The 25153-nt window shown below is 61.0% G+C and overlaps 1 protein-coding gene across 1 annotated transcript; it reads right to left on the reverse strand.

Moving 5' to 3' along the window:
* Positions 1 to 4767: 4767 nt before the first annotated feature.
* LOC140193021 (dehydrogenase/reductase SDR family member 1-like) lies at positions 4768 to 25147 on the reverse strand. Its single transcript, XM_072250472.1, has 4 exons — positions 25134 to 25147; positions 9946 to 10089; positions 9578 to 9647; positions 4768 to 4988 (listed from the first exon to the last, which is right to left on the reverse strand). The coding sequence occupies exons 2-4, from the start codon at positions 10060 to 10062 to the stop codon at positions 4783 to 4785; spliced, it is 393 nt and encodes a 130-aa protein (XP_072106573.1). The 5' UTR covers positions 10063 to 10089; positions 25134 to 25147; the 3' UTR covers positions 4768 to 4782.
* Between the last annotated feature and the right edge of the window lie 6 nt (positions 25148 to 25153).

A 25153-nucleotide genomic window follows, 5' to 3' on the forward strand; every position in this document is an offset into this window, starting at 1 on the left:
CCCAGGTCTGAAATGGTTGCCACAAGAGGACACAGGTTTAAGGTGCTGGGGAGTAGGTACAGAGGAAATGTCAGGGGTAAGTTTTTTACTCAGAGAGTGGTGAATGCGTGGAATGGGCTACCGGCATCGGTGGTGGAGGCAGATACAATAGGGTCTTTTAAGAGACTTCTGGATAGGTACATGGAGCTTAGAAAAATAAAGGGCTGTAGGTAAGCCTAGTAATTTCTAAGGTAGAGACATGTTCGGCACAACCCTGTGGGCCGAAAGGCCTGTATTGTGCTGTAGGTTTTCTATGTTTCTATGCCCACCACCATCTGTGGCAAGAAATTCCACCGTTTTCCGACCTTCTGCTGAAGAAATGCCAAGAATGAGGTGGTGGGGGGTAAATCCCAGTGAAGATGATTACAGAGACAGCTAACATTCATTAACCCTTCCGTCTCTGAACCCTCTCCAATGCCAGCACATCCTTTTTAGATATGGGGCCCAACACCAGTCACCGTCTGACCAGTGCTTCAGAAAGTCTCAACATGACATTCTTGCTTTTATATTCTAGACTTCTTGCAACAAATGTTAACATCACATTTACCTTCCTCACCACCGAATGAACCTTTATACTTTATTGTCACCAAACAATTGGTACTAGAACGTACAATCATCACAGCGATATTTGATTCTGTGCTTCACACTCTCTGGATTACAAATATTAAAGATATTAAAATAGTTAAAATTAGTAAATATTAAAAATTTAAATTATAAATCATAACTAGAAAATAGAAAAGGGAAAGTAAGGTTGTGCAAAAAAACCGAGAGGCAGGTCCGGTTATTTGGAGGGTACGGCCCAGATCCGGGTCAGGATCCGTTCACCAGTCTTATCACAGTTGGAAAGAAGCTGTTCCCAAATCTGGCCGTATGAGTCTTCAAGCTCCTGAGCCTTCTCCCGGAGGGAAGAGGGACGAAAAGTGTGTTGGCTGGGTGGGTCGTGTCCTTGATTATCCTGGCAGCACTGCTCCGACAGCGTGCGGTGTAAAGTGAGTCCAAGGACGGAAGATTGGTTTGTGTGATGTGCTGCACTGTGTTCACGATCTTCTGCTGCTTCTTTCGGTCTTGGACAGGACAACTTCCATACCAGGTTGTGATGCACCCTAGAAGAATGCTTTCTACGGTGCATCTATAAAAATTAGTGAGGGTTTTAGGGGACAGGCCAAATTTCTTTAGTTTTCTCAGGAAGTAAAGGCTCTGGTGGGCCTTCTTGGCAGTGAACTCTGCTTGGTTGGTCCAAGTCAGGTCATTTGTGATATAGACCCCAAGGAACTTAAAGCTTTTGACCTGTTCCACTTGCGCACAACCGATGTAAATTGGGTCGTGTGGTCCGCTACTCCTTCTGAAGTCAACAACCAATTCCATCGTCTTGCTGACGTTGAGGCATAGGTTATTGTCTTCGCACCATGCCACCAGGTTCTTAATTTCCTCTCTGTACTCAAACTCATCATTACCCGAGATACAGCCTACAATTGTTGTGTCATCAGCAAACTTATATATTGAGTTTGATGGAAACTTGGCTACACAATCATGGGTGTACAGTGAGTACAGCAGGGGGCTGAGTACACAGCCTTGTGGGGCACTGGTGCTCAGAGTGATTGTAGAGGAGAGCTTGCCCCCTATTTTTACAGCCTGGGTCCTGTCTGTGAGGAAGTTGAAGATCCAGCTGCAGATCTGAGTGCTAAGGCCCAGGTTCCGGAGCTTAGGAATCAGTTTATTTGGAACGATGGTATTAAAGGCAGAGCTGTAGTCAATGAAAAGCAGCCTTACGTATGCGTCTTTATTCTCCAGGTGTTCTAAGGAGGAATGTAGGGCCAGAGAGATGGCACCTGCCGTTGACCTGTTGCTCCGGTAGGTGAATTGCAAAGTGTCGAGGTTGACCGGTAGGCTGTGGTTGATGTGTGCCAAAACCAATCTCTCGAAGCACTTCATAGCAATTGATGTCAGAGCCACAGGTCGATAGTCATTCAGGCATGCCACCTTGCTCTTCTTCGGCACTGAGATTATCGTTGCCTTCTTAAAACATGAGGGGATCTTAGACTGAAGCAAGAAGCAGTTGAAGATGTCAGCAAACACTCCAGCTAGCTTGCTTGCACAGGCCCAGAGAACCCATCCTGGGATAACATCTGGGCCCATCACCTTCCTTGGATTTATCTTCAGGAAGGCCCTTCTAACGTCCTCCTCGGTGACGATGAATCTCGGTGCCACCAGGTCTGGTTCATCCGGAGGGAGTGGGACGCTCCTCTTCTGTTCGAATCTTGCGTAGAATACGTTAAGTTTGTCAGGAAGAGAAGCGCCACAGTTTTTGATATTCCCAGCCTTTTCTTTGCGCCCAGTGATCTCATTTAGACCCTGTCATAGTCTACTGGCATCCCTCTGATTAGCCTGGGCTTCCAATTTGGCTCGATATTGCCTCTTGGCGCCCTTAATGGCTTTCCGGAGTTCACGCCTGGATTCTGTGTAGTGACTGGTATCCCTGGACCTAAAATCCGCAGCTCTAGCCTTTAAAAGGGACTTCACCTCCTCATTCATCCAAGGTTTCCGGTTAGGGAATACCTGGATTGTCTTGTGAGACACACAGTCCTCCGTGCATTTCCAAATAAAGTCTGTGACAGCTGAGGCATACTCATCGAGGTTAGCTGCCAAGTCCTTGAATACTAAGCAGTCCACCGACTCAAAGCAGTCACGGAGGACCTCATCCGTTTCCTCCGTCCAATGCGACACTACTTTTGACACCGTGACCTCCCGCTTCAGTTTCTGTTTGTAAGCCGGGAGGAGGAGTACGGCCTGATGGTCCGATTTTCCGAAGTGAGGTCGTGGGATGGAACGGTAGTTATCCTTGACTGCTGTGTAGCAGTGGTCAAGTATATCCGGGCCTCTAGTGGGGCAGGAGACATGCTGGGATAACTTTGGCAGCGCCTTTCTGAGGTTGGCCTGGTTAAAGTCCCCGGCTGTAATGAGCAAAGCCTCCGGATACCTGGTCTGAAGTTCACTGATGTTGGCATACAGTATGTTCAGAGCACACTCCACGTCAGCTGGGGGGGGATTGTAGACCGCTGTCAGTATGGCCGAGGTGAATTCCCGTGTCAGATAGTAGGGACGACACTTCACTGACAGGTGTTCCAGGTCCGGGCTGCAGGAGCTTGTCAGTGCCACTGTGTCCGATCACCACCCAGTGTTGATCAGTAGGCAGACACCACCTCCCCTCGTCTTGCCCGAAGACGCCGTGCGGTCCATCCGATGGATCAAAAATCCCTCGGGTCAGATGGCACAGTCGGGGGTGGCAGGGGAGAGGCAGGTCTCGGTGAAACAGAATACACAGCAGTTCTGCATCTCCCTGCAGTAGGTGAGTCTCCCTTTAAGATCATCCACCTTGTTCTCTCTGGCTTGCACATTAGCTAGTAGGATGGTGGGCATAGGGACCCTGAAGCCCCTCAGCTTCAATCTGACCAGCAGCCCAGCTCTTTTCCCACACTTCCTCGGTAAGTAGTGCATCTTTCCAGGTTTCCGTCGATATCAGTGATGCAGTGTGTTGTTGTCAGCTCGAGATAGGTGGAGGCATCCCATGGGGATCGATCAGCTGGTCCCGTTGTCGGACGCTCTGGGTCGGGCCGAGTAACGGGGGAGTCTTCGCTGCCACTTCCAGCTGCCGGGGGCCTGGGCTGTCGATTGGGTCGGGCCCTGAAGCCGACACTTAATCCCGGAGGGCTGGTCTCCTGGCTGAAACAAGTCCGTAAGCTGAGTCACGGTTGCGGAGGCCTCCGCTCCAGCCGAGCCTCGGGCTCGATTTCCGAGGTTGGCGGTGGAGGTCTCATCTTCCAGCAGCTGTGGATGGCCACAAACGGGGCTTTACGGTGGTCGCTCCAGGGAAGCGTCTGGGGCACCTTGAGGTCTCCAACGTCACTTCTGTGTGGTCGTCTGCTCCGGAGAGGTGCTGGTCAGAATGGGCCGTGTCTCCAAGCATTCCGGCACGGTGGCAGACCGCGGGTTTCCGGGAACGTGGTGGGCCTCGTTAGTCGGGTCCAGGTGCGGTCCGGGGTTTAAGAACAGTTCTGGTGAGGTGGTCTCCAGCTGGGTCAGTAGCTTTGCCAGGGTGCTGTTGATCTTGATCTTGCTAGATTGGAGGTTTAGAAGGGTTTCTCGGGTATAGGATAGTGGAGGGGGCAGTTTGCTCGGGAGAGCACGCGCAGAGTCGCCAGTTACCGGCGCCATCTTTAACGGAACCTGCAAGTTAACCTGCACGAAGACTCCCAAGTCCCTTGGCAACTTTCTAAATTCTCTCCCCTTTAGGAAATAGTCCACACCTTTAATCCCTCTACTCCACATTCCCTGCCACAACTCTGCCCACTCTCCCAATCTGTCTGCAGACCCACTCCCTGCCCTTGTCTCAGCCGCAAACCCCCAACTTTTTGACAAAACTATAAAAGTTTATTGACTTCACAGATACACAATATACAGACATTCAATATTTACAAGACAGTAAGTATACTCAGAATAAAATATGGTTATTGCCGACTATAAAACAGTCAATACCCCAAGGGCCCAGTGCTCCCGGACGTCCCCCACTGTACCCATCGCGACCGTGTGCTCCCTATCCAAGGACAGCCGGGTAAAGGGGCAGGCATTGGGCCCGAGCAGGGCCACTTCTGCCACCCAGATCTATCGGCCGCAAGGCCTGTCACTGCAGACTTGGCCACACCGCCATCAGTTCCTGCCTCCGGATTGTACCGAGACTCGCTAGGGTCAAGCTCGGACACCTGGTCTGACCAATAGGCCAGGGTCAGCAGCCCAGCCACTGACCGCAGCCTCCCCCACCAGCACCCACGTTCCCAACCCGACCCCAGCAAGATAGTGGGAGGGGGTCTCACCGTCCACATCCACCAGCCCATACTCGGACGCCAGGTCAGAGGTCAGGTGCACTCTTCCCGACTTCTTCAGCAGTTTTTTGTCTGTAGAGCAGAGGAGGTGAGCAGTGAGGGACGGGTGTGAAACTACAGGAGAACAGGGGGTGATGGACGGGTGTGAAACTACAGGAGAACACGAGGTGACGGACGGTTGTGAAACTACAGGAGAACACGAGGTGACGGACGGGTGTGAAACTACAGGAGAACGGGGGGTGACGGACGGTTGTGAAACTACAGAACACAGTGTGATGGACAGGTGTGAAACTACAGAACATGGGGTGAGGGACGCGTGTGAAACTACAGGAGAACACGGGGTGATGGACGCGTGTGAAACTACAGGAGAACAGGGGGTGATGGACGGGTGTGAAACTACAGGAGAACACGGGGTGATGGACGCGTGTGAAACTACAGGAGAACACGAGGTGACGGACGGTTGTGAAACTACAGAACACAGTGTGATGGACGGGTGTGAAACTACAGGAGAACACGGGGTGATGGACGGGTGTGAAACTACAGGAGAACACGAGGTGACGGACGGTTGTGAAACTACAGAACACAGTGTGATGGACGGGTGTGAAACTACAGGAGAACACGGGGTGATGGACGGGTGTGAAACTACAGGAGAACACGGGGTGATGGACGGGTGTGAAACTATAGGAGAACACGAGGTGACGGACGGTTGTGAAACTACAGGAGAACACGGGGTGATGGACGGGTGTGAAACTACAGGAGAACACGAGGTGACGGACGGTTGTGAAACTACAGGAGAACACGAGGTGACGGACGGTTGTGAAACTACAGAACACAGTGTGATGGACAGGTGTGAAACTACAGAACACGGGGTGACGGACGGGTGTGAAACTACAGAACACAGTGTGATGGACAGGTGTGAAACTACAGAACATGGGGTGATGGACGGTTGTGAAACTACAGAACACAGTGTGATGGACAGGTGTGAAACTACAGAACACGGGGTGATGGATGGGTGTGAAACTACAGGAGAACACGGGGTGACCGATGGGTGTGATACTACAGGAGAATATGGGGTGAGGGAATTAGTGGAGAGCAAATGAGTGAGTTACCGGTAGAAAACGAGGGGTTGAGTGGACAGGTAGAAACGTACAAGAGCGAAAGGGTTTTAAGGGACAGGCAGAAAACTACAGGAGACTGAGTTTATGAGGGATCAGGTGCTAAACTATGGGAGTGAGGGTGTGTGCCAGGCAGAAGGCTATGGGAATGCTGGGGGAACAGGGGGAATCACAGAGGAGAGCGAGGCGGAGAAGACAGAACCAACCGTCAGGAATATCTGAGCACAGACGGCTGGAGATACAGGTAGGCAAGCCAGCAGAGAACTGGACATGGTGGGGCATTGTCTGGGGGGCTGCCCACAAAAGCTGAACACTCTGCAACACCACCTGGAGATGCAGATCTCTTGTCTACATGGAGAGGCAGGTGTTTGAGGAGATTGTGTCTGTCACCAATTCCCACAGGTGCACAGCATGCATGCTGACTGCTATGGAGGCTCCCAGAATCAGCAGCAGGTCGAAGTCAGTCAGCTTCACTTAGGCCCTATTCTGCACTCTCCCTCAATCAATAAGCCTCCCCACCAACCCGGACACCTTCAGAAGGCGACATTTATGATCCAGGACCCTCAATATCTGGAACATGCTCTCTCCCCACCCTTCGTCCAGTCCCCCTCACACCAACCCGTGTCTCCAGCAGAGAGGAGGTACAGGAGCCGCAAGCTGACGGCGTTAAGGGCAGCCTCCTCCCTCCGCCGCCAGGTTTCTGAACGCTGCCTCACTCCCCAGCTTCCACAATATTTACTTCTTTACTTTTGTGAGCTTTCTGTCTCACTCTGCCGCAACCTTCACGATGCGGGACGCAGGGCAGTGGGGCAACAGTGGTCAAAGCGGATATTGAGTGGGAGGGGGAGGTGTCGACTGGCTGGAAGGAGAGAGGTGGCAACACTGAGGTCAGGGCAACCTGAAATTAGGTCCGTGCTCTTTTTTGGAGTTCCAGAAAATGAATTGAGGGGGTGGAGTGTACTGAGGGGTTGACGGGGAAGATGTGGAGATGTTCCCACCAGTGGGAAAGTCTCAAGTGGAGAGGATTTCAAGATCACAAGATCAGAGGACACGGGCATTTAACAGTGAAAGGAAGGTGGAGGGTGTCGGAAGTTTTTCAGGGAGGTGGTGAGTGCCTGGATGGTGGGGGGGGGGATCAGGTTATTTAAAGAGGAGGCGGATACATGGTGGGGTTACTGAGTGAGGTACATAGACAGGGAGTTGGGCACAGGTTGACAGAAGGACTGAGCTGATGCCACAGCAGGATGATGCTCGTGGATGCCAGTACCCGTGGACGGAAGCTCCTACGGCCCAGTCCACCACAGGTGAAGCCCTCCCCATCACTGCGCACGCCCACAAGCAGTGGCATCCATCACCAGGGACCCCCGCCATCCAGGACACGCTCTCGTCTCGCTGCTGCCGTCGAGGACATACAGGAGCCTCAAGACCCACACTACCAGGTTCAGGCACAGTTACAACTCCTCAGCCATCAGGCCCCTGAACCAGAGGGGATAACTTCACTCACCCCGACACTGAACTCATTCCATAACTTACAGATTCCTCATCTCACGTTCTCGATACTCATTTACAGGATATATTATTATTATTTAGTTTGTTTTTGTATTTTCACAGTTTGCCTTTTGCACGTTGGTTGTTTGTCCGTCTCCATGTGTCCTGTCATTTTCTGTTAAATCTATTACGTTTACTGTGAATGCCCAGAAGAACGTGAATCTCAGGGTTGTGAATGAGGACAATTCTATGGTCTGATAATAAATTTACTTTGGACTTTGAACATGGGGTCAGGCTGACCCTGACGGAGAGGGACGAAAGCACAGAGCTCAGGGGGGCAAGGGGACAGAAAACAGTGGACTGGACGGGCAGGGAGCAGAACGAGGGTGCGGAGGGGTAGGCGTTTGGAGAGGCGAGGAGAGGAGTGGAGGGGGATGGTGAAGAGTAGGGGTGAAAAGGGGGAGGAGGGGAAGAGGATGGTGAGGAGGGGTGGGGATGAGGACGGGAGGGGGATGGGGAGGAGGAGGAGGAGGAGGGAGCAGAGGGATGTGGGAGGAGGGGAGGGAGATAGGGAGGAGGGGAGGGGGATAGGGAGGAGGGGAGGGGATGGCACAGAGGGATGTGGGAGGAGGGGAGGGGGATGGGGAGGAGGGGATGGCGGATGGGGAGATGGGGGTATGGGGCAGAGGGATGGGGAGATGGGGATGGGGCAGAGGTATGGGGAGATGGGGGGATGAGGCAGAGGGATGGGGAGATGGGGGATGGGGCAGAGGGATGGGGAGAGGGGGATGGGAAGATGGGGGAATGGGGCAGAGGGATGGGGAGATGGGGGGATGGGGCAGAGGGATGGCAGAGATGGGGGGATGGGGCAGAGGGATGGCAGAGATGGGGGGATGGGGCAGAGGGATGGGGAGATGGGGCAGAGGGATGGGGGGATGGGGCAGAGGGATGGGGAGATGGGGGATGGGGCAGAGGAATGGGGAGATGGGGGGATGGAGCAGAGGGATGAGGAGATGGGGGATGGGAAGATGGGGGAGATGGGGGAATGGGGCAGAGGGATGGGGAGATGGGGGAATGGGGCAGAGGGATGGGAAGATGAGGGGATGGGAAGATGGGGAGATGGGGGAATGGGGCAGAGGGATGGGGAGATGGGGGATGGGGCAGAGGGATGGCAGAGATGAGGGGATGGGGCAGAGGGATGGCAGAGATGGGGGGATGGGGCAGAGGGATGGCAGAGATGGGGGGATGGGGCAGGGGATGGGGAGATGGGGCAGAGGGATGGGGGGATGGGGCAGAGGGATGGGGAGATGGGGCAGAGGGATGGGGAGATGGGGGATGGGGCAGAGGAATGGGGAGATGGGGGGATGGGAAGATGGGGAGATGGGGGAATGGGGCAGAGGGATGGGAAGATGAGGGGATGGGGAGATGGGGGGATGGGGAGATGGGGGGATGGGAAGGGGGAGATGGGGGGATGGGGCAGAGGGATGGGAAGATGGGGGATGGGGCAGAGGGATGGGGAGATGGGGGATGGGAAGATGGGGGATGGCAAGATGGGGGATGGGGCAGAGGGATGGTGGGTATGGGGCAGTGGGATGGGGGATGGGGCAGTGGGATGGGGAGATGGGGGATGGGGCAGTGGGATGGGAAGATGGGGAATGGGGAGATGGGGGATGGGGAATGGGGAGATGGGGGATGGGGCAGAGGGATGGGGGGTGGGGGATGGGGCAGTGGGATGGGGAGATGGGGGTTGGGGAGATGGGGGATGGGGCAGAGGGATGGTGGGTATGGGGCAGTGGGATGGGAAGATGGGGGATGGGGAGATGGGGGATGGGGATGGGGCAGTGGGATGGGGAGATGGGGGGATGGGGAGATGGGGGATGGGGAGATGGGGAGATGGGGGATGGGGAGATGGGGAGATGGGGGATGGGGAGATGGGGAGATGGGGAGATGGGGAGATGGGGGATGGGGCAGTGGGATGGGGAGATGGGGGGATGGGGCAGAGGGATGGTGGGTATGGGGCAGTGGGATGGGGAGATGGTGGGGTTGAGTGGTTCTCACCCGTGGCCAAGGCAACGATGCAGAGGCCGCTCATCTCCGGCGTCTCCCCGCTGGCGACAAGTTGGGCGAACTGTAACCAGGCCAAAGAAATGGTTCAGCCGACCCTCTCCCCAATTTTCGTCCAGTCCCCCTCACACCAACCCCATCGTGTCTGACACCCCCCACCCCACTGACCCCCTCCCGTTCCGGCACACCCTGTATGGACCCACTCACCACCTCTACCCCAGCAGGTCTCTGCAGATCCCCCCCTTTCAGAATCACCTGGAGGGAACGCCCTCTGTAAACCCCGCAGCCCCCCCAGACGTACAACTCCCCCACCCTGCCCAGATCCCACAGGATCTCCCGTGGAGCTGTTGAGGATCCCTGACCTGTATGTCGCTGGGGGTCTCCAGCGGGCTGTCACGGATGAATCCGGTGATGGTTTCGGTGCGGACGGCTCCCGGCCACAGGGACACGTACGAGACTCCGTGTCTCCTCAGCTCCATCGCGCAGTCCTGGGCCAGGCGGTCACACTGCCAGATGGGGCGAGGTGCAAGGAGGAGGGTAGAGGAGAGGCAAGAGAGCGTGACAGTGAGTGATGAGGGAAGGGGAGGGGAAGGAGAATGGAAAGACTGTGCGATGGGGGCGTGGATGTGCCCCTGAGGCAGGGTGGGGGAACAGGGGTGCATCTGGGGGAGGGGGTGAGTGGTGGATGAAGGGTGATGGGGAAACAGTGAGGTGTGTGGTGAGGGAGATGAGTGTGGGATGAGGGATGAGGTGCGTTTGGAGGAGTGAGATGAGGTGTGGGGGTGAGGGGAGACTAAGGGAGGGGGAATAGGGTATGCCTCAGGAAGGAAGCTGTGACCGGGAGTCAGGGGAGACGGGGTTAGGGGACACGGGGGTGTCGGAGGGCAGACGGGGGTCTGAGGGGAGGGGGAATAGGGTATGCCTGGGGAAGGGTGATGAGTGAGGGGTCTGAGGGGAGGGGGAGTAGGGTATGCCTGGGGGAGGGTGATGAGTGAGGGGTCTGAGGGGAGGGGGAGTAGGGTACGTCTGGGGGAGGGTGATGAGTGAGGGGTCTGAGGGGAGGGGGAGTAGGGTACGTCTGGGGGAGGGTGATGAGTGAGGGGTCTGAGGGGAGGAGGAGTAGGGTACGTCTGGGGGAGGGTGATGAGTGAGGGGTCTGAGGGGAGGGGGAGTAGGGTATGCCTGGGGGAGGGTGATGAGTGAGGGGTCTGAGGGGAGGGGGAGTAGGGTATGCCGGGGGAGGGAGATGAGCGAGGGGTCTGAGAGGAGGGGGAGTAGGGTATGCCTGGGTGAGGGTGATGAGTGAGGGGTCTGAGGGGAGGGGGAATAGGGTATGCCTGGGGAAGGGTGATGAGTGAGGGGTCTGAGGGGAGGGGGAGTAGGGTATGCCTGGGGGAGGGTGATGAGTGAGGGGTCTGAGGGGAGGGGGAGTAGGGTACGTCTGGGGGAGGGTGATGAGTGAGGGGTCTGAGGGGAGGGGGAGTAGGGTACGTCTGGGGGAGGGTGATGAGTGAGGGGTCTGAGAGGAGGGGGAGTAGGGTATGCCTGGGGGAGGGTGATGAGTGAGGGGTCTGAGGGGAGGGGGAGTAGGGTATGCCGGGGGAGGGAGATGAGCGAGGGGTCTGAGAGGAGGGGGAGTAGGGTATGCCTGGGTGAGGGTGATGAGTGAGGGGTCTGAGGGGAGGGGGAGTAGGGTATGCCTGGGGAAGGGTGATGAGTGAGGGGTCTGAGGGGAGGGGGAGTAGGTTATGCCTGGGGGAGGGTGATGAGTGAGGGGTCTGAGGGCAGACGGGGGGGTCTGAGGGGAGGAGGAATAAGGTACGCCATAGGGAGGGAGATGAGTGAGGGGTCCGAGGAGAGGGGGAGTAGGGTATGTCTGGGGGAGGGTGATGAGTGAGGGGTCTGAGGGGAGGGGGAGTAGGGTATGTCTGGGGGAGGGTGATGAGTGAGGGGTCTGAGGCGAGGGGGAGTAGGGTATGTCTGGGAGAGGGTGATGAGCGAGGGGTCTGAGGGGGGGGAGTAGGGTATGCCTGGGGGAGGGTGATGAGTGAGGAGTCTGAGGGGAGGGGGAGTAGGGTATGCCTGGGGGAGGGTGATGAGTGAGGGGTCTGAGGGCAGATGGGGGTCTGAGGGGAGGGGGAGTAGGGTATGTCTGGGGGAGGGTGATGAGTGAGGGGTCTGAGGGGAGGGGCAGTAGGGTATGCCTGAGGGAGGGTGATGAGTGAGAGGTCTGAGGGGAGGGGGAGTAGGGTATGCCTGTTGGAGGGTGATGAGCGAGGGGTCTGAGGGGAGGGGGTATAGGGTATGTCTGGGGGAGGGTGATGAGTGAGGGGTCTGAGCGGAGGGGGAGTAGGGTATTCCTTGGGGAAGGAGATGAGTGAGGGGTCTGAGAGGAGGGGGAGTAGGGTATGTCTGGGGGAGGGTGATGAGTGAGGGGTCTGAGGGGAGGGGGAGTAGGGTATGCCTGGGGAGGGTGATGAGCGAGGGGTCTGAGGGGAGGGGGAGTAGGGTATGCCTGGGGCAGGGTGATGAGGGGTCTGAGGGGAGGGGAGTAGGGTATGCCTGGGGGAGGGTAATGAGGGGTCTGAGGGGAGGGGGAGTAGGGTATGCCTGGGGGAGGGAGATGAGTGAGGGGTCTGAGGGGAGGGGAGTAGGGTACACCGGGGGAGGGAGATGAGTGAGGGGTCTGAGGGGAGGGGGAGTAGGGTACACCGGGGGAGGGTGATGAGTGAGGGGTCTGAGGGGAGGGGGAGTAGGGTACACCGGGGGAGGGTGATGAGTGAGGGGTCTGAGGGGAGGGGAATAGGGTACACCGGGGGAGGGTGATGAGTGAGGGGTCTGAGGGGAGGGGGAGTAGGGTACACCGGGGGAGGGTGATGAGTGAGGGGTCTGAGGGGAGGGGGAGTAGGGTATGCCAGGGGGAGGGTGATGAGTGAGGGGTCTGAGGGGAGGGGGAGTAGGGTATGCCTGGGGAAGGGTGATGAGTGAGGGGTCTGAGGGGAGGGGGAGTAGGGTATGTCTGGGGGAGGGTGATGAGTGAGGGGTCTGAGGGGGGGAGTAGGGTATGTCTGGGGGAGGGCAGATGGGGGTCTGAGGGGAGGGGGAGTAGGGTATGTCTGGGGGAGGGCAGATGGGGGTCTGAGGGGAGGGGGAGTAGGGTATGCCTGAGTGAGGGTGATGAGTGAGGGGTCTGAGGGGAGGGGAATAGGGTACACCGGGGAAGGGAGATGAGTGAGGGGTCTGAGGGGAGGGGGAGTAGGGTATGCCTGGGGGAGGGAGATGAGTGAGGGGTCTGAGGGGAGGGGGAGTAGGGTACACCGGGGGAGGGTGATGAGTGAGGGGTCTGAGGGGAGGGGGAGTAGGGTACACCGGGGGAGGGAGATGAGTGAGGGGTCTGAGGGGAGGGGGAATAGGGTATGCCTGGGGGAGGGTGATGAGTGAGGGGTCTGAGGGGAGGGGGAGTAGGGTATGCCTGGGGGAGGGAGATGAGTGAGGGGTCTGAGGGGAGGGGGAATAGGGTACACCGGGGGAGGGAGATGAGTGAGGGGTCTGAGGGGAGGGGGAGTAGGGTACGCCTGGGGGAGGGAGATGAGTGAGGGGTCTGAGGGGAGGGGGAGTAGGGTACGCCTGGGGGAGGGTGATGAGTGAGGGGTCTGAGGGGAGGGGGAATAGGGTACACCGGGGGAGGGTGATGAGTGAGGGGTCTGAGGGGAGGGGGAGTAGGGTATGCCTGGGGGAGGGAGATGAGTGAGGGGTCTGAGGGGAGGGGGAGTAGGGTACACCGGGGGAGGGTGATGAGTGAGGGGTCTGAGGGGAGGGGGAGTAGGGTATGCCTGGGGGAGGGAGATGAGTGAGGGGTCTGAGGGGAGGGGGAGTAGGGTACACCGGGGGAGGGAGATGAGTGAGGGGTCTGAGGGGAGGGGGAGTAGGGTACGCCAGGGGGAGGGTGATGAGTGAGGGGTCTGAGGGGAGGGGGAGTAGGGTACACCGGGGGAGGGAGATGAGTGAGGGGTCTGAGTGGAGGGGGAATAGGGTATGCCTGGGGGAGGGAGATGTGAGGGGTCTGAGGGGGGGGGAGTAGGGTATGCCTGGGGGAGGGAGATGAGTGAGGGGTCTGAGGGGAGGGGGAGTAGGGTATGCCTGGGGAAGGGTGATGAGTGAGAGGTCTGAGGGGAGGGGGAGTAGGGTACACCGGGGGAGGGTGATGAGTGAGGGGTCTGAGTGGAGGGGGAGTAGGGTATGCCTGGGGGAGGGAGATGAGTGAGGGGTCTGAGGGGAGGGGGAGTAGGGTATGCCTGGGGGAGGGTGATGAGTGAGGGGTCTGAGGGGAGGGGAGTAGGGTACACCGGGGGAGGGAGATGAGTGAGGGGTCTGAGGGGAGGGGGAGTAGGGTACGTCTGGGGGAGGGTGATGAGTGAGGGGTCTGAGGGGAGGGGGAATAGGGTATGCCTGGGGGAGGGTGATGAGTGAGGGGTCTGAGGGGAGGGGGAGTAGGGTATGCCTGGGGGAGGGAGATGAGTGAGGGGTCTGAGGGGAGGGGGAATAGGGTATGCCTGGGGGAGGGTGATGAGTGAGGGGTCTGAGGGGAGGGGGAATAGGGTACACCGGGGGAGGGAGATGAGTGAGGGGTCTGAGGGGAGGGGGAGTAGGGTACACCGGGGGAGGGAGATGAGTGAGGGGTCTGAGGGGAGGGGGAGTAGGGTACACCGGGGGAGGGAGATGAGTGAGGGGTCTGAGGGGAGGGGGAGTAGGGTATGCCTGGGGGAGGGTGATGAGTGAGGGGTCTGAGGGGAGGGGGAGTAGGGTACACCGGGGGAGGGAGATGAGTGAGGGGTCTGAGCGGAGGGGGAGTAGGGTATGCCTGGGGGAGGGAGATGAGTGAGGGGTCTGAGAGGAGGGGGAGTAGGGTACACCGGGGGAGGGAGATGAGTGAGGGGTCTGAGGGGAGGGGGAGTAGGGTACACCGGGGGAGGGAGATGAGTGAGGGGTCTGAGGGGAGGGGGAATAGGGTACACCGGGGGAGGGTGATGAGTGAGGGGTCTGAGAGGAGGGGGAGTAGGGTATGCCTGGGGGAGGGAGATGAGTGAGGGGTCTGAGAGGAGGGGGAGTAGGGTATGCCTGGGGGAGGGTGATGAGTGAGGGGTCTGAGGGGAGGGGGAGTAGGGTACACCGGGGGAGGGTGATGAGTGAGGGGTCTGAGGGGAGGGGGAATAGGGTATGCCTGGGGGAGGGAGATGAGTGAGGGGTCTGAGGGGAGGGGGAATAGGGTATGCCTGGGGGAGGGTGATGAGTGAGGGGTCTGAGGGGAGGGGGAGTAGGGTACACCGGGGGAGGGTGATGAGTGAGGGGTCTGAGGGGAGGGGGAGTAGGGTACGCCTGGGGGAGGGTGATGAGTAAGGGGTCTGAGGGGAGGGGAATAGCGTACACCGGGGGAGGGAGATGAGTGAGGGGTCTGAGGGGAGGGGGAGTAGGGTACACCGGGGGAGGGTGATGAGTGAGGGGTCTGAGTGGAGGGGGAGTAGGGTACACCGGGGGAGGGAGATGAGTGAGGGGTCTGAGGGGAGGGGGAGTAGGGTATGCCTGGGGGAGGGTGATGAGTGAGGGGTCTGAGCGGAGGGGGAATAGGGTATGCCTGGGGGAGGGAGATGAGTGAGGGGTCTGAGGGGAGGGGGAGTAGGGTATGCCTGGGGGAGGGAGATGAGTGAGGGGTCTGAGGGGAGGGGGAGTAGGGTACACCGGGGGAGGGAGATGAGTGAGGGGTCTGAGGGAAGGGGGAGTAGGGTACACCGGGGGAGGGTGATGAGTGAGGGGTCTGAGGGGAGGGGGAGTAGGGTATGTCTGGGGGAGGGAGATGAGTGAGGGGTCTGAGGGGAGGGGGAGTAGGGTACACCGGGGGAGGGTGATGAGTGAGGGGTCTGAGGGGAGGGGGAGTAGGGTATGCCTGGGGGAGGGAGATGTGAGGGGTCTGAGGGGAGGGGGAATAGGGTACACCGGGGGAGGGAGATGAGTGAGGGGTCTGAGGGGAGGGGGAATAGCGTACACCGGGGGAGGGTGATGAGTGAGGGGTCTGAGGGGAGGGGGAGTAGGGTATGCCTGGGGGAGGGAGATGAGTGAGGGGTCTGAGGGGAGGGGGAGTAGGGTATGCCTGGGGGAGGGTGATGAGTGAGGGGTCTGAGGGGAGGGGGAATAGGGTACACCGGGGGAGGGTGATGAGTGAGGGGTCTGAGGGGAGGGGGAGTAGGGTATGCCTGGGGGAGGGAGATGAGTGAGGGGTCTGAGGGGAGGGGGAGTAGGGTATGCCTGGGGGAGGGTGATGAGTGAGGGGTCTGAGGGGAGGGGGAATAGGGTACACCGGGGGAGGGTGATGAGTGAGGGGTCTGAGGGGAGGGGGAGTAGGGTATGCCTGGGGAGGGAGATGAGTGAGGGGTCTGAGGGGAGGGGGAGTAGGGTACACCGGGGGAGGGAGATGAGTGAGGGGTCTGAGGGGAGGGGGAGTAGGGTACACCGGGGGAGGGTGATGAGTGAGGGGTCTGAGCGGAGGGGGAATAGGGTATGCCTGGGGGAGGGTGATGAGTGAGGGGTCTGAGGGGAGGGGGAGTAGGGTATGCCTGGGGGAGGGTGATGAGTGAGGGGTCTGAGGGGAGGGGGAGTAGGGTACACAGGGGGAGGGTGATGAGTGAGGGGTCTGAGGGGAGGGGGAGTAGGGTACACCGGGGGAGGGTGATGAGTGAGGGGTCTGAGGGGAGGGGGAGTAGGGTATGCCTGGGGGAGGGAGATGAGTGAGGGGTCTGAGGGGAGGGGGAGTAGGGTACACCGAGGGAGGGTGATGAGTGAGGGGTCTGAGGGGAGGGGGAGTAGGGTATGCCTGGGGGAGGGTGATGAGTGAGGGGTCTGAGGGGAGGGGGAGTAGGGTATGCCTGGGGGAGGGTGATGAGTGAGGGGTCTGAGGGGAGGGGGAGTAGGGTATGCCTGGGGGAGGGTGATGAGTGAGGGGTCTGAGGGGAGGGGGAGTAGGGTATGTCTGGGGGAGGGAGATGAGTGAGGGGTCTGAGGGGAGGGGGAGTAGGGTACACCGGGGGAGGGTGATGAGTGAGGGGTCTGAGGGGAGGGGGAGTAGGGTACACCGGGGGAGGGTGATGAGTGAGGGTCTGAGGGGAGGGGGAGTAGGGTACACCGGGGGAGGGTGATGAGTGAGGGGTCTGAGGGGAGGGGGAATAGGGTACACCGGGGGAGGGAGATGAGTGAGGGGTCTGAGGGGAGGGGGAGTAGGGTACACCGGGGGAGGGTGATGAGTGAGGGGTCTGAGGGGAGGGGGAGTAGGGTATGCCAGGGGGAGGGTGATGAGTGAGGGGTCTGAGGGGAGGGGGAGTAGGGTATGCCTGGGGGAGGGTGATGAGTGAGGGGTCTGAGGGGAGGGGGAGTAGGGTACACCGGGGGAGGGTGATGAGTGAGGGGTCTGAGGGGAGGGGGAGTAGGGTATGCCTGGGGGAGGGTGATGAGTGAGGGGTCTGAGGGGAGGGGGAGTAGGGTATGCCTGGGGGAGGGTGATGAGTGAGGGGTCTGAGGGGAGGGGGAATAGGGTACACCGGGGGAGGGTGATGAGTGAGGGGTCTGAGGGGAGGGGGAGTAGGGTACGTCTGGGGGAGGGTGATGAGTGAGGGGTCTGAGGGGAGGGGGAGTAGGGTACACTGGGGGAGGGAGATGAGTGAGGGGTCTGAGCGGAGGGGGAGTAGGGTACACCGGGGGAGGGTGATGAGTGAGGGGTCTGAGGGGAGGGGGAGTAGGGTACACCGGGGGAGGGTGATGAGTGAGGGGTCTGAGGGGAGGGGGAGTAGGGTACACCGGGGGAGGGAGATGAGTGAGGGGTCTGAGGGGAGGGGGAGTAGGGTACACCGGGGGAGGGTGATGAGTGAGGGGTCTGAGGGGAGGGGAATAGGGTACACCGGGGGAGGGTGATGAGTGAGGGGTCTGAGGGGAGGGGGAGTAGGGTACACCGGGGGAGGGTGATCAGTGAGGGGTCTGAGAGGAGGGGGAGTAGGGTACACCGGGGGAGGGAGATGAGTGAGGGGTCTGAGGGGAGGGGGAGTAGGGTATGCCTGGGGGAGGGTGATGAGTGAGGGGTCTGAGGGGAGGGGGAGTAGGGTACACTGGGGGAGGGTGATGAGTGAGGGGTCTGAGGGGAGGGGGAGTAGGGTACACCGGGGGAGGGTGATGAGTGAGGGGTCTGAGGGGAGGGGGAATAGGGTACACCGGGGGAGGGTGATGAGTGAGGGGTCTGAGGGGAGGGGGAGTAGGGTACACCGGGGAGGGAGATGAGTGAGGGGTCTGAGGGGAGGGGGAGTAGGGTACACCGGGGGAGGGTGATGAGTGAGGGGTCTGAGGGGAGGGGGAGTAGGGTACACCGGGGGTGACGGGAGGGTGATGAGTGAGAGGTCTGAGGGGAGGGGGAGTAGGGTACACCGGGGGAGGGTGATGAGTGAGGGGTCTGAGGGGAGGGGAATAGGGTACACCGGGGGAGGGTGATGAGTGAGGGGTCTGAGGGGAGGGGGAATAGGGTACACCGGGGGAGGGAGATGAGTGAGGGGTCTGAGGGGAGGGGGAGTAGGGTATGCCAGGGGGAGGGAGATGAGTGAGGGGTCTGAGGGGAGGGGGAGTAGGGTACACCGGGGGAGGGTGATGAGTGAGGGGTCTGAGGGGAGGGGGAGTAGGGTACACCGGGGGAGGGTGATGAGTGAGGGGTCTGAGGGGAGGGGGAATAGGGTACACCGGGGGAGGGTGATGAGTGAGGGGTCTGAGGGGAGGGGGAATAGGGTACACCGGGGGAGGGTGATGAGTGAGGGGTCTGAGGGGAGGGGGAATAGGGTACACCGGGGGAGGGAGATGAGTGAGGGGTCTGAGGGGAGGGGGAGTAGGGTATGCCTGGGGGAGGGAGATGAGTGAGGGGTCTGAGGGGAGGGGGAATAGGGTACACCGGGGGAGGGAGATGAGTGAGGGGTCTGAGGGGGGGGGAGTAGGGTACACCGGGGGAGGGAGATGAGTGAGGGGTCTGAGGGGAGGGGGAATAGGGTATGCCTGGGGGAGGGTGATGAGTGAGGGGTCTGAGCGGAGGGGGAGTAGGGTACACCGGGGGAGGGTGATGAGTGAGGGGTCTGAGGGGAGGGGGAATAGGGTACACCGGGGGAGGGAGATGAGTGAGGGGTCTGAGTGGAGGGGGAGTAGGGTATGCCTGGGGGAGGGTGATGAGTGAGGGGTCTGAGGGGAGGGGGAATAGGGTACACCGGGGGAGGGTGATGAGTGAGGGGTCTGAGGGGAGGGGAGTAGGGTATGCCTGGGGGAGGGAGATGAGTGAGGGGTCTGAGGGGAGGGGGAGTAGGGTATGCCTGGGGGAGGGTGATGAGTGAGGGGTCTGAGGGGAGGGGGAGTAGGGTACACCGGGGGAGGGAGATGAGTGAGGGGTCTGAGGGGAGGGGGAGTAGGGTACACCGGGGGAGGGTGATGAGTGAGGGGTCTGAGGGGAGGGGGAGTAGGGTATGCCTGGGGGAGGGTGATGAGTGAGGGGTCTGAGGGGAGGGGGAGTAGGGTATGCCTGGGGGAGGGTGATGAGTGAGGGGTCTGAGGGGAGGGGGAATAGGGTACACCGGGGGAGGGTGATGAGTGAGGGGTCTGAGGGGAGGGGGAGTAGGGTACACCGGGGGAGGGAGATGAGTGAGGGGTCTGAGGGGAGGGGGAGTAGGGTACACCGGGGAGGGTGATGAGTGAGGGGTCTGAGGGGAGGGGGAGTAGGGTACACCGGGGGAGGGAGATGAGTGAGGGGTCTGAGGGGAGGGGGAGTAGGGTACACCGGGGGAGGGTGATGAGTGAGGGGTCTGAGGGGAGGGGGAGTAGGGTACACCGGGGGAGGGAGATGAGTGAGGGGTCTGAGGGGAGGGGGAGTAGGGTATGCCTGGGGGAGGGTGATGAGTGAGGGGTCTGAGGGGAGGGGGAATAGGGTACACCGGGGGAGGGTGATGAGTGAGGGGTCTGAGGGGAGGGGGAGTAGGGTATGCCTGGGGGAGGGAGATGAGTGAGGGGTCTGAGGGGAGGGGGAGTAGGGTATGCCTGGGGGAGGGAGATGAGTGAGGGGTCTGAGGGGAGGGGGAGTAGGGTACACCGGGGGAGGGTGATCAGTGAGGGGTCTGAGGGGAGGGGGAATAGGGTATGCCTGGGGGAGGGTGATGAGTGAGGGGTCTGAGGGGAGGGGGAGTAGGGTATGCCTGGGGGAGGGAGATGAGTGAGGGGTCTGAGGGGAGGGGGAGTAGGGTATGCCTGGGGGAGGGAGATGAGTGAGGGGTCTGAGGGGAGGGGGAGTAGGGTACACCGGGGGAGGGTGATGAGTGAGGGGTCTGAGGGGAGGGGGAATAGGGTACACCGGGGGAGGGTGATGAGTGAGGGGTCTGAGGGGAGGGGGAGTAGGGTACACCGGGGGAGGGTGATGAGTGAGGGGTCTGAGCGGAGGGGGAATAGGGTATGCCTGGGGGAGGGTGATGAGTGAGGGGTCTGAGGGGAGGGGGAATAGGGTACACCGGGGGAGGGTGATGAGTGAGGGGTCTGAGGGGAGGGGGAATAGGGTACACCGGGGGAGGGTGATGAGTGAGGGGTCTGAGGGGAGGGGGAGTAGGGTATGCCTGGGGGAGGGAGATGAGTGAGGGGTCTGAGGGGAGGGGGAGTAGGGTACACCGGGGGAGGGTGATGAGTGAGGGGTCTGAGCGGAGGGGGAGTAGGGTATGCCTGAGGGAGGGTGATGAGTGAGGGGTCTGAGGGGAGGGGGAGTAGGGTATGCCTGGGGGAGGGAGATGAGTGAGGGGTCTGAGGGGAGGGGGAATAGGGTACACCGGGGGAGGGAGATGAGTGAGGGGTCTGAGGGGAGGGGGAGTAGGGTACACCGGGGGAGGGAGATGAGTGAGGGGTCTGAGGGGAGGGGGAGTAGGGTACACAGGGGGAGGGTGATGAGTGAGGGGTCTGAGGGGAGGGGGAGTAGGGTACACAGGGGGAGGGTGATGAGTGAGGGGTCTGAGGGGAGGGGGAGTAGGGTACACCGGGGGAGGGTGATGAGTGAGGGGTCTGAGGGGAGGGGGAGTAGGGTACACCGGGGGAGGGAGATGAGTGAGGGGTCTGAGGGGAGGGGGAGTAGGGTACACCGGGGGAGGGAGATGAGTGAGGGGTCTGAGGGGAGGGGGAGTAGGGTACACCGGGGGAGGGTGATGAGTGAGGGGTCTGAGGGGAGGGGGAGTAGGGTACACCGGGGGAGGGAGATGAGTGAGGGGTCTGAGGGGAGGGGGAGTAGGGTACACCGGGGGAGGGTGATGAGTGAGGGGTCTGAGGGGAGGGGGAGTAGGGTACACCGGGGGAGGGAGATGAGTGAGGGGTCTGAGGGGAGGGGAATAGGGTACGCCAGGGGGAGGGAGATGAGTGAGGGGTCTGAGGGGAGGGGGAGTAGGGTATGCCTGGGGGAGGGAGATGAGTGAGGGGTCTGAGCGGAGGGGGAATAGGGTACACCGGGGGAGGGTGATGAGTGAGGGGTCTGAGGGGAGGGGGAGTAGGGTACACCGGGGGAGGGAGATGAGTGAGGGGTCTGAGGGGAGGGGGAGTAGGGTACACCGGGGGAGGGTGATGAGTGAGGGGTCTGAGCGGAGGGGGAGTAGGGTACACCGGGGGAGGGAGATGAGTGAGGGGTCTGAGGGGAGGGGGAGTAGGGTACGCCTGGGGGAGGGTGATGAGTGAGGGGTCTGAGGGGAGGGGGAATAGGGTACACCGGGGGAGGGAGATAAGTGAGGGGTCTGAGGGGAGGGGGAGTTAGGGTATGCCAGGGGGGAGGGAGATGAGTGAGGGGTCTGAGGGGAGGGGGAGTAGGGTATGCCTGGGGGAGGGTGATGAGTGAGGGGTCTGAGGGAGGGGGAGTAGGGTATGCCTGGGGAAGGGTGATGAGTGAGGGGTCTGAGGGGAGGGGGAGTAGGGTATGTCTGGGGGAGGGAGATGAGTGAGGGGTCTGAGGGGAGGGGGAGTAGGGTACACCGGGGGAGGGAGATGAGTGAGGGGTCTGAGGGGAGGGGGAGTAGGGTATGCCTGGGGGAGGGAGATGAGTGAGGGGTCTGAGGGGAGGGGAGTAGGGTACACCGGGGGAGGGTGATGAGTGAGGGGTCTGAGGGGAGGGGGAGTAGGGTACACCGGGGGAGGGAGATGAGTGAGGGGTCTGAGGGGAGGGGGAGTAGGGTACACCGGGGGAGGGTGATGAGTGAGGGGTCTGAGGGGAGGGGGAGTAGGGTATGCCTGGGGGAGGGAGATGAGTGAGGGGTCTGAGGGGAGGGGGAGTAGGGTATGCCTGGGGGAGGGTGATGAGTGAGGGGTCTGAGGGGAGGGGGAGTAGGGTACGCCAGGGGGAGGGTGATGAGTGAGGGGTCTGAGGGGAGGGGGAGTAGGGTACACCGGGGGAGGGTGATGAGTGAGGGGTCTGAGGGGAGGGGGAGTAGGGTACACCGGGGGAGGGTGATGAGTGAGGGGTCTGAGGGGAGGGGGAGTAGGGTACACCGGGGGAGGGTGATGAGTGAGGGGTCTGAGGGGAGGGGGAGTAGGGTACACCGGGGGAGGGTGATGAGTGAGGGGTCTGAGGGGAGGGGGAGTAGGGTATGCCTGGGGGAGGGAGATGAGTGAGGGGTCTGAGGGGAGGGGGAGTAGGGTACACCGGGGGAGGGTGATGAGTGAGGGGTCTGAGGGAGGGGGAGTAGGGTACACCGGGGGAGGGAGATGAGTGAGAGGTCTGAGGGGAGGGGGAGTAGGGTACGCCTGGGGGAGGGAGATGAGTGAGGGGTCTGAGGGGAGGGGGAGTAGGGTACGCCTGGGGGAGGGTGATGAGTGAGGGGTCTGAGGGGAGGGGGGAGTAGGGTATGCCTGGGGGAGGGAGATGAGTGAGGGGTCTGAGAGGAGGGGGAGTAGGGTATGCCTGGGGGAGGGAGATGAGTGAGGGGTCTGAGAGGAGGGGGAGTAGGGTACGCCTGGGGGAGGGAGATGAGTGAGGGGTCTGAGGGGAGGGGGAATAGGGTACACCGGGGGAGGGTGATGAGTGAGGGGTCTGAGGGGAGGGGGAGTAGGGTACACCGGGGGAGGGAGATGAGTGAGGGGTCTGAGGGGAGGGGGAGTAGGTTATGCCTGGGGGAGGGTGATGAGTGAGGGGTCTGAGGGGAGGGGGAGTAGGGTACACCGGGGGAGGGAGATGAGTGAGGGGTCTGAGGGGAGGGGGAGTAGGGTACGCCAGGGGGAGGGTGATGAGTGAGGGGTCTGAGGGGAGGGGGAGTAGGGTATGCCTGGGGGAGGGTGATGAGTGAGAGGTCTGAGGGGAGGGGGAATAGGGTACACCGGGGGGAGGGAGATGAGTGAGGGGTCTGAGGGGAGGGGAGTAGGGTACGCCTGGGGAGGGTGATGAGTGAGGGGTCTGAGGGGAGGGGGAGTAGGGTATGCCTGGGGGAGGGAGATGAGTGAGGGGTCTGAGGGGAGGGGGAGTAGGGTACACCGGGGGAGGGAGATGAGTGAGGGGTCTGAGTGGAGGGGGAGTAGGGTACACCGGGGGAGGGTGATGAGTGAGGGGTCTGAGGGGAGGGGGAGTAGGGTACACCGGGGGAGGGAGATGAGTGAGGGGTCTGAGGGGAGGGGGAGTAGGGTACACCGGGGGAGGGAGATGAGTGAGGGGTCTGAGGGGAGGGGGAGTAGGGTACACCGGGGGAGGGTGATGAGTGAGGGGTCTGAGGGGAGGGGGAGTAGGGTATGCCTGGGGGAGGGAGATGAGTGAGGGGTCTGAGGGGAGGGGGAGTAGGGTACACCGGGGGAGGGAGATGAGTGAGGGGTCTGAGGGGAGGGGGAGTAGGGTACACCGGGGGAGGGAGATGAGTGAGGGGTCTGAGGGGAGGGGGAGTAGGGTACACCGGGGGAGGGTGATGAGTGAGGGGTCTGAGGGGAGGGGGAGTAGGGTACACCGGGGGAGGGAGATGAGTGAGGGGTCTGAGGGGAGGGGAATAGGGTACACCGGGGGAGGGAGATGAGTGAGGGGTCTGAGGGGAGGGGGAATAGGGTACACCGGGGAGGGAGATGAGTGAGGGGTCTGAGGGGAGGGGGAGTAGGGTACACCGGGGGAGGGAGATGAGTGAGGGGTCTGAGGGGAGGGGGAGTAGGTTATGCCTGGGGGAGGGAGATGAGTGAGGGGTCTGAGGGGAGGGGGAATAGGGTACACCGGGGGAGGGTGATGAGTGAGGGGTCTGAGGGGAGGGGGAGTAGGGTACACCGGGGGAGGGAGATGAGTGAGGGGTCTGAGGGGAGGGGGAGTAGGGTACACCGGGGGAGGGAGATGAGTGAGGGGTCTGAGGGGAGGGGGAGTAGGGTATGCCTGGGGGAGGGTGATGAGTGAGGGGTCTGAGGGGAGGGGGAATAGGGTATGCCTGGGGGAGGGTGATGAGTGAGGGGTCTGAGCGGAGGGGGAGTAGGGTACACCGGGGGAGGGAGATGAGTGAGGGGTCTGAGGGGAGGGGGAGTAGGGTATGCCTGGGGGAGGGAGATGAGTGAGGGGTCTGAGGGAGGGGGAGTAGGGTACACCGGGGGAGGGTGATCAGTGAGGGGTCTGAGGGGAGGGGGAATAGGGTATGCCTGGGGGAGGGTGATGAGTGAGGGGTCTGAGGGGAGGGGGAGTAGGGTATGCCTGGGGGAGGGAGATGAGTGAGGGGTCTGAGGGGAGGGGGAGTAGGGTATGCCTGGGGGAGGGAGATGAGTGAGGGGTCTGAGGGGAGGGGGAGTAGGGTACACCGGGGGAGGGAGATGAGTGAGGGGTCTGAGGGGAGGGGGAGTAGGGTACACCGGGGGAGGGTGATGAGTGAGGGGTCTGAGGGGAGGGGGAGTAGGGTACACCGGGGGAGGGTGATGAGTGAGGGGTCTGAGGGGAGGGGGAGTAGGGTATGCCTGGGGGAGGGAGATGAGTGAGGGGTCTGAGGGGAGGGGGAGTAGGGTATGCCTGGGGGAGGGTGATGAGTGAGGGGTCTGAGGGGAGGGGGAATAGGGTACACCGGGGGAGGGTGATGAGTGAGGGGGTCTGAGGGGAGGGGGAGTAGGGTATGCCTGGGGGAGGGAGATGAGTGAGGGGTCTGAGGGGAGGGGGAGTAGGGTACACCGGGGGAGGGTGATGAGTGAGGGGTCTGAGGGGAGGGGGAGTAGGGTACACCGGGGGAGGGTGATGAGTGAGGGGTCTGAGCGGAGGGGGAGTAGGGTACGCCAGGGGGAGGGAGATGAGTGAGGGGTCTGAGGGGAGGGGGAGTAGGGTATGCCTGGGGGAGGGAGATGAGTGAGGGGTCTGAGCGGAGGGGGAGTAGGGTACGCCAGGGGGAGGGAGATGAGTGAGGGGTCTGAGGGGAGGGGGAGTAGGGTACGCCTGGGGGAGGGTGATGAGTGAGGGGTCTGAGGGGAGGGGGAGTAGGGTATGTCTGGGGGAGGGAGATGAGTGAGGGGTCTGAGGGCAGATGGGGAAATCGACACCTACTGCGGCCTTGCCGACTCCGT

This window comes from Mobula birostris, unplaced genomic scaffold (assembly GCF_030028105.1).
Source record: "Mobula birostris isolate sMobBir1 unplaced genomic scaffold, sMobBir1.hap1 scaffold_3534, whole genome shotgun sequence".
NCBI classification, from domain to species: Eukaryota; Metazoa; Chordata; class Chondrichthyes; order Myliobatiformes; family Myliobatidae; genus Mobula; species Mobula birostris.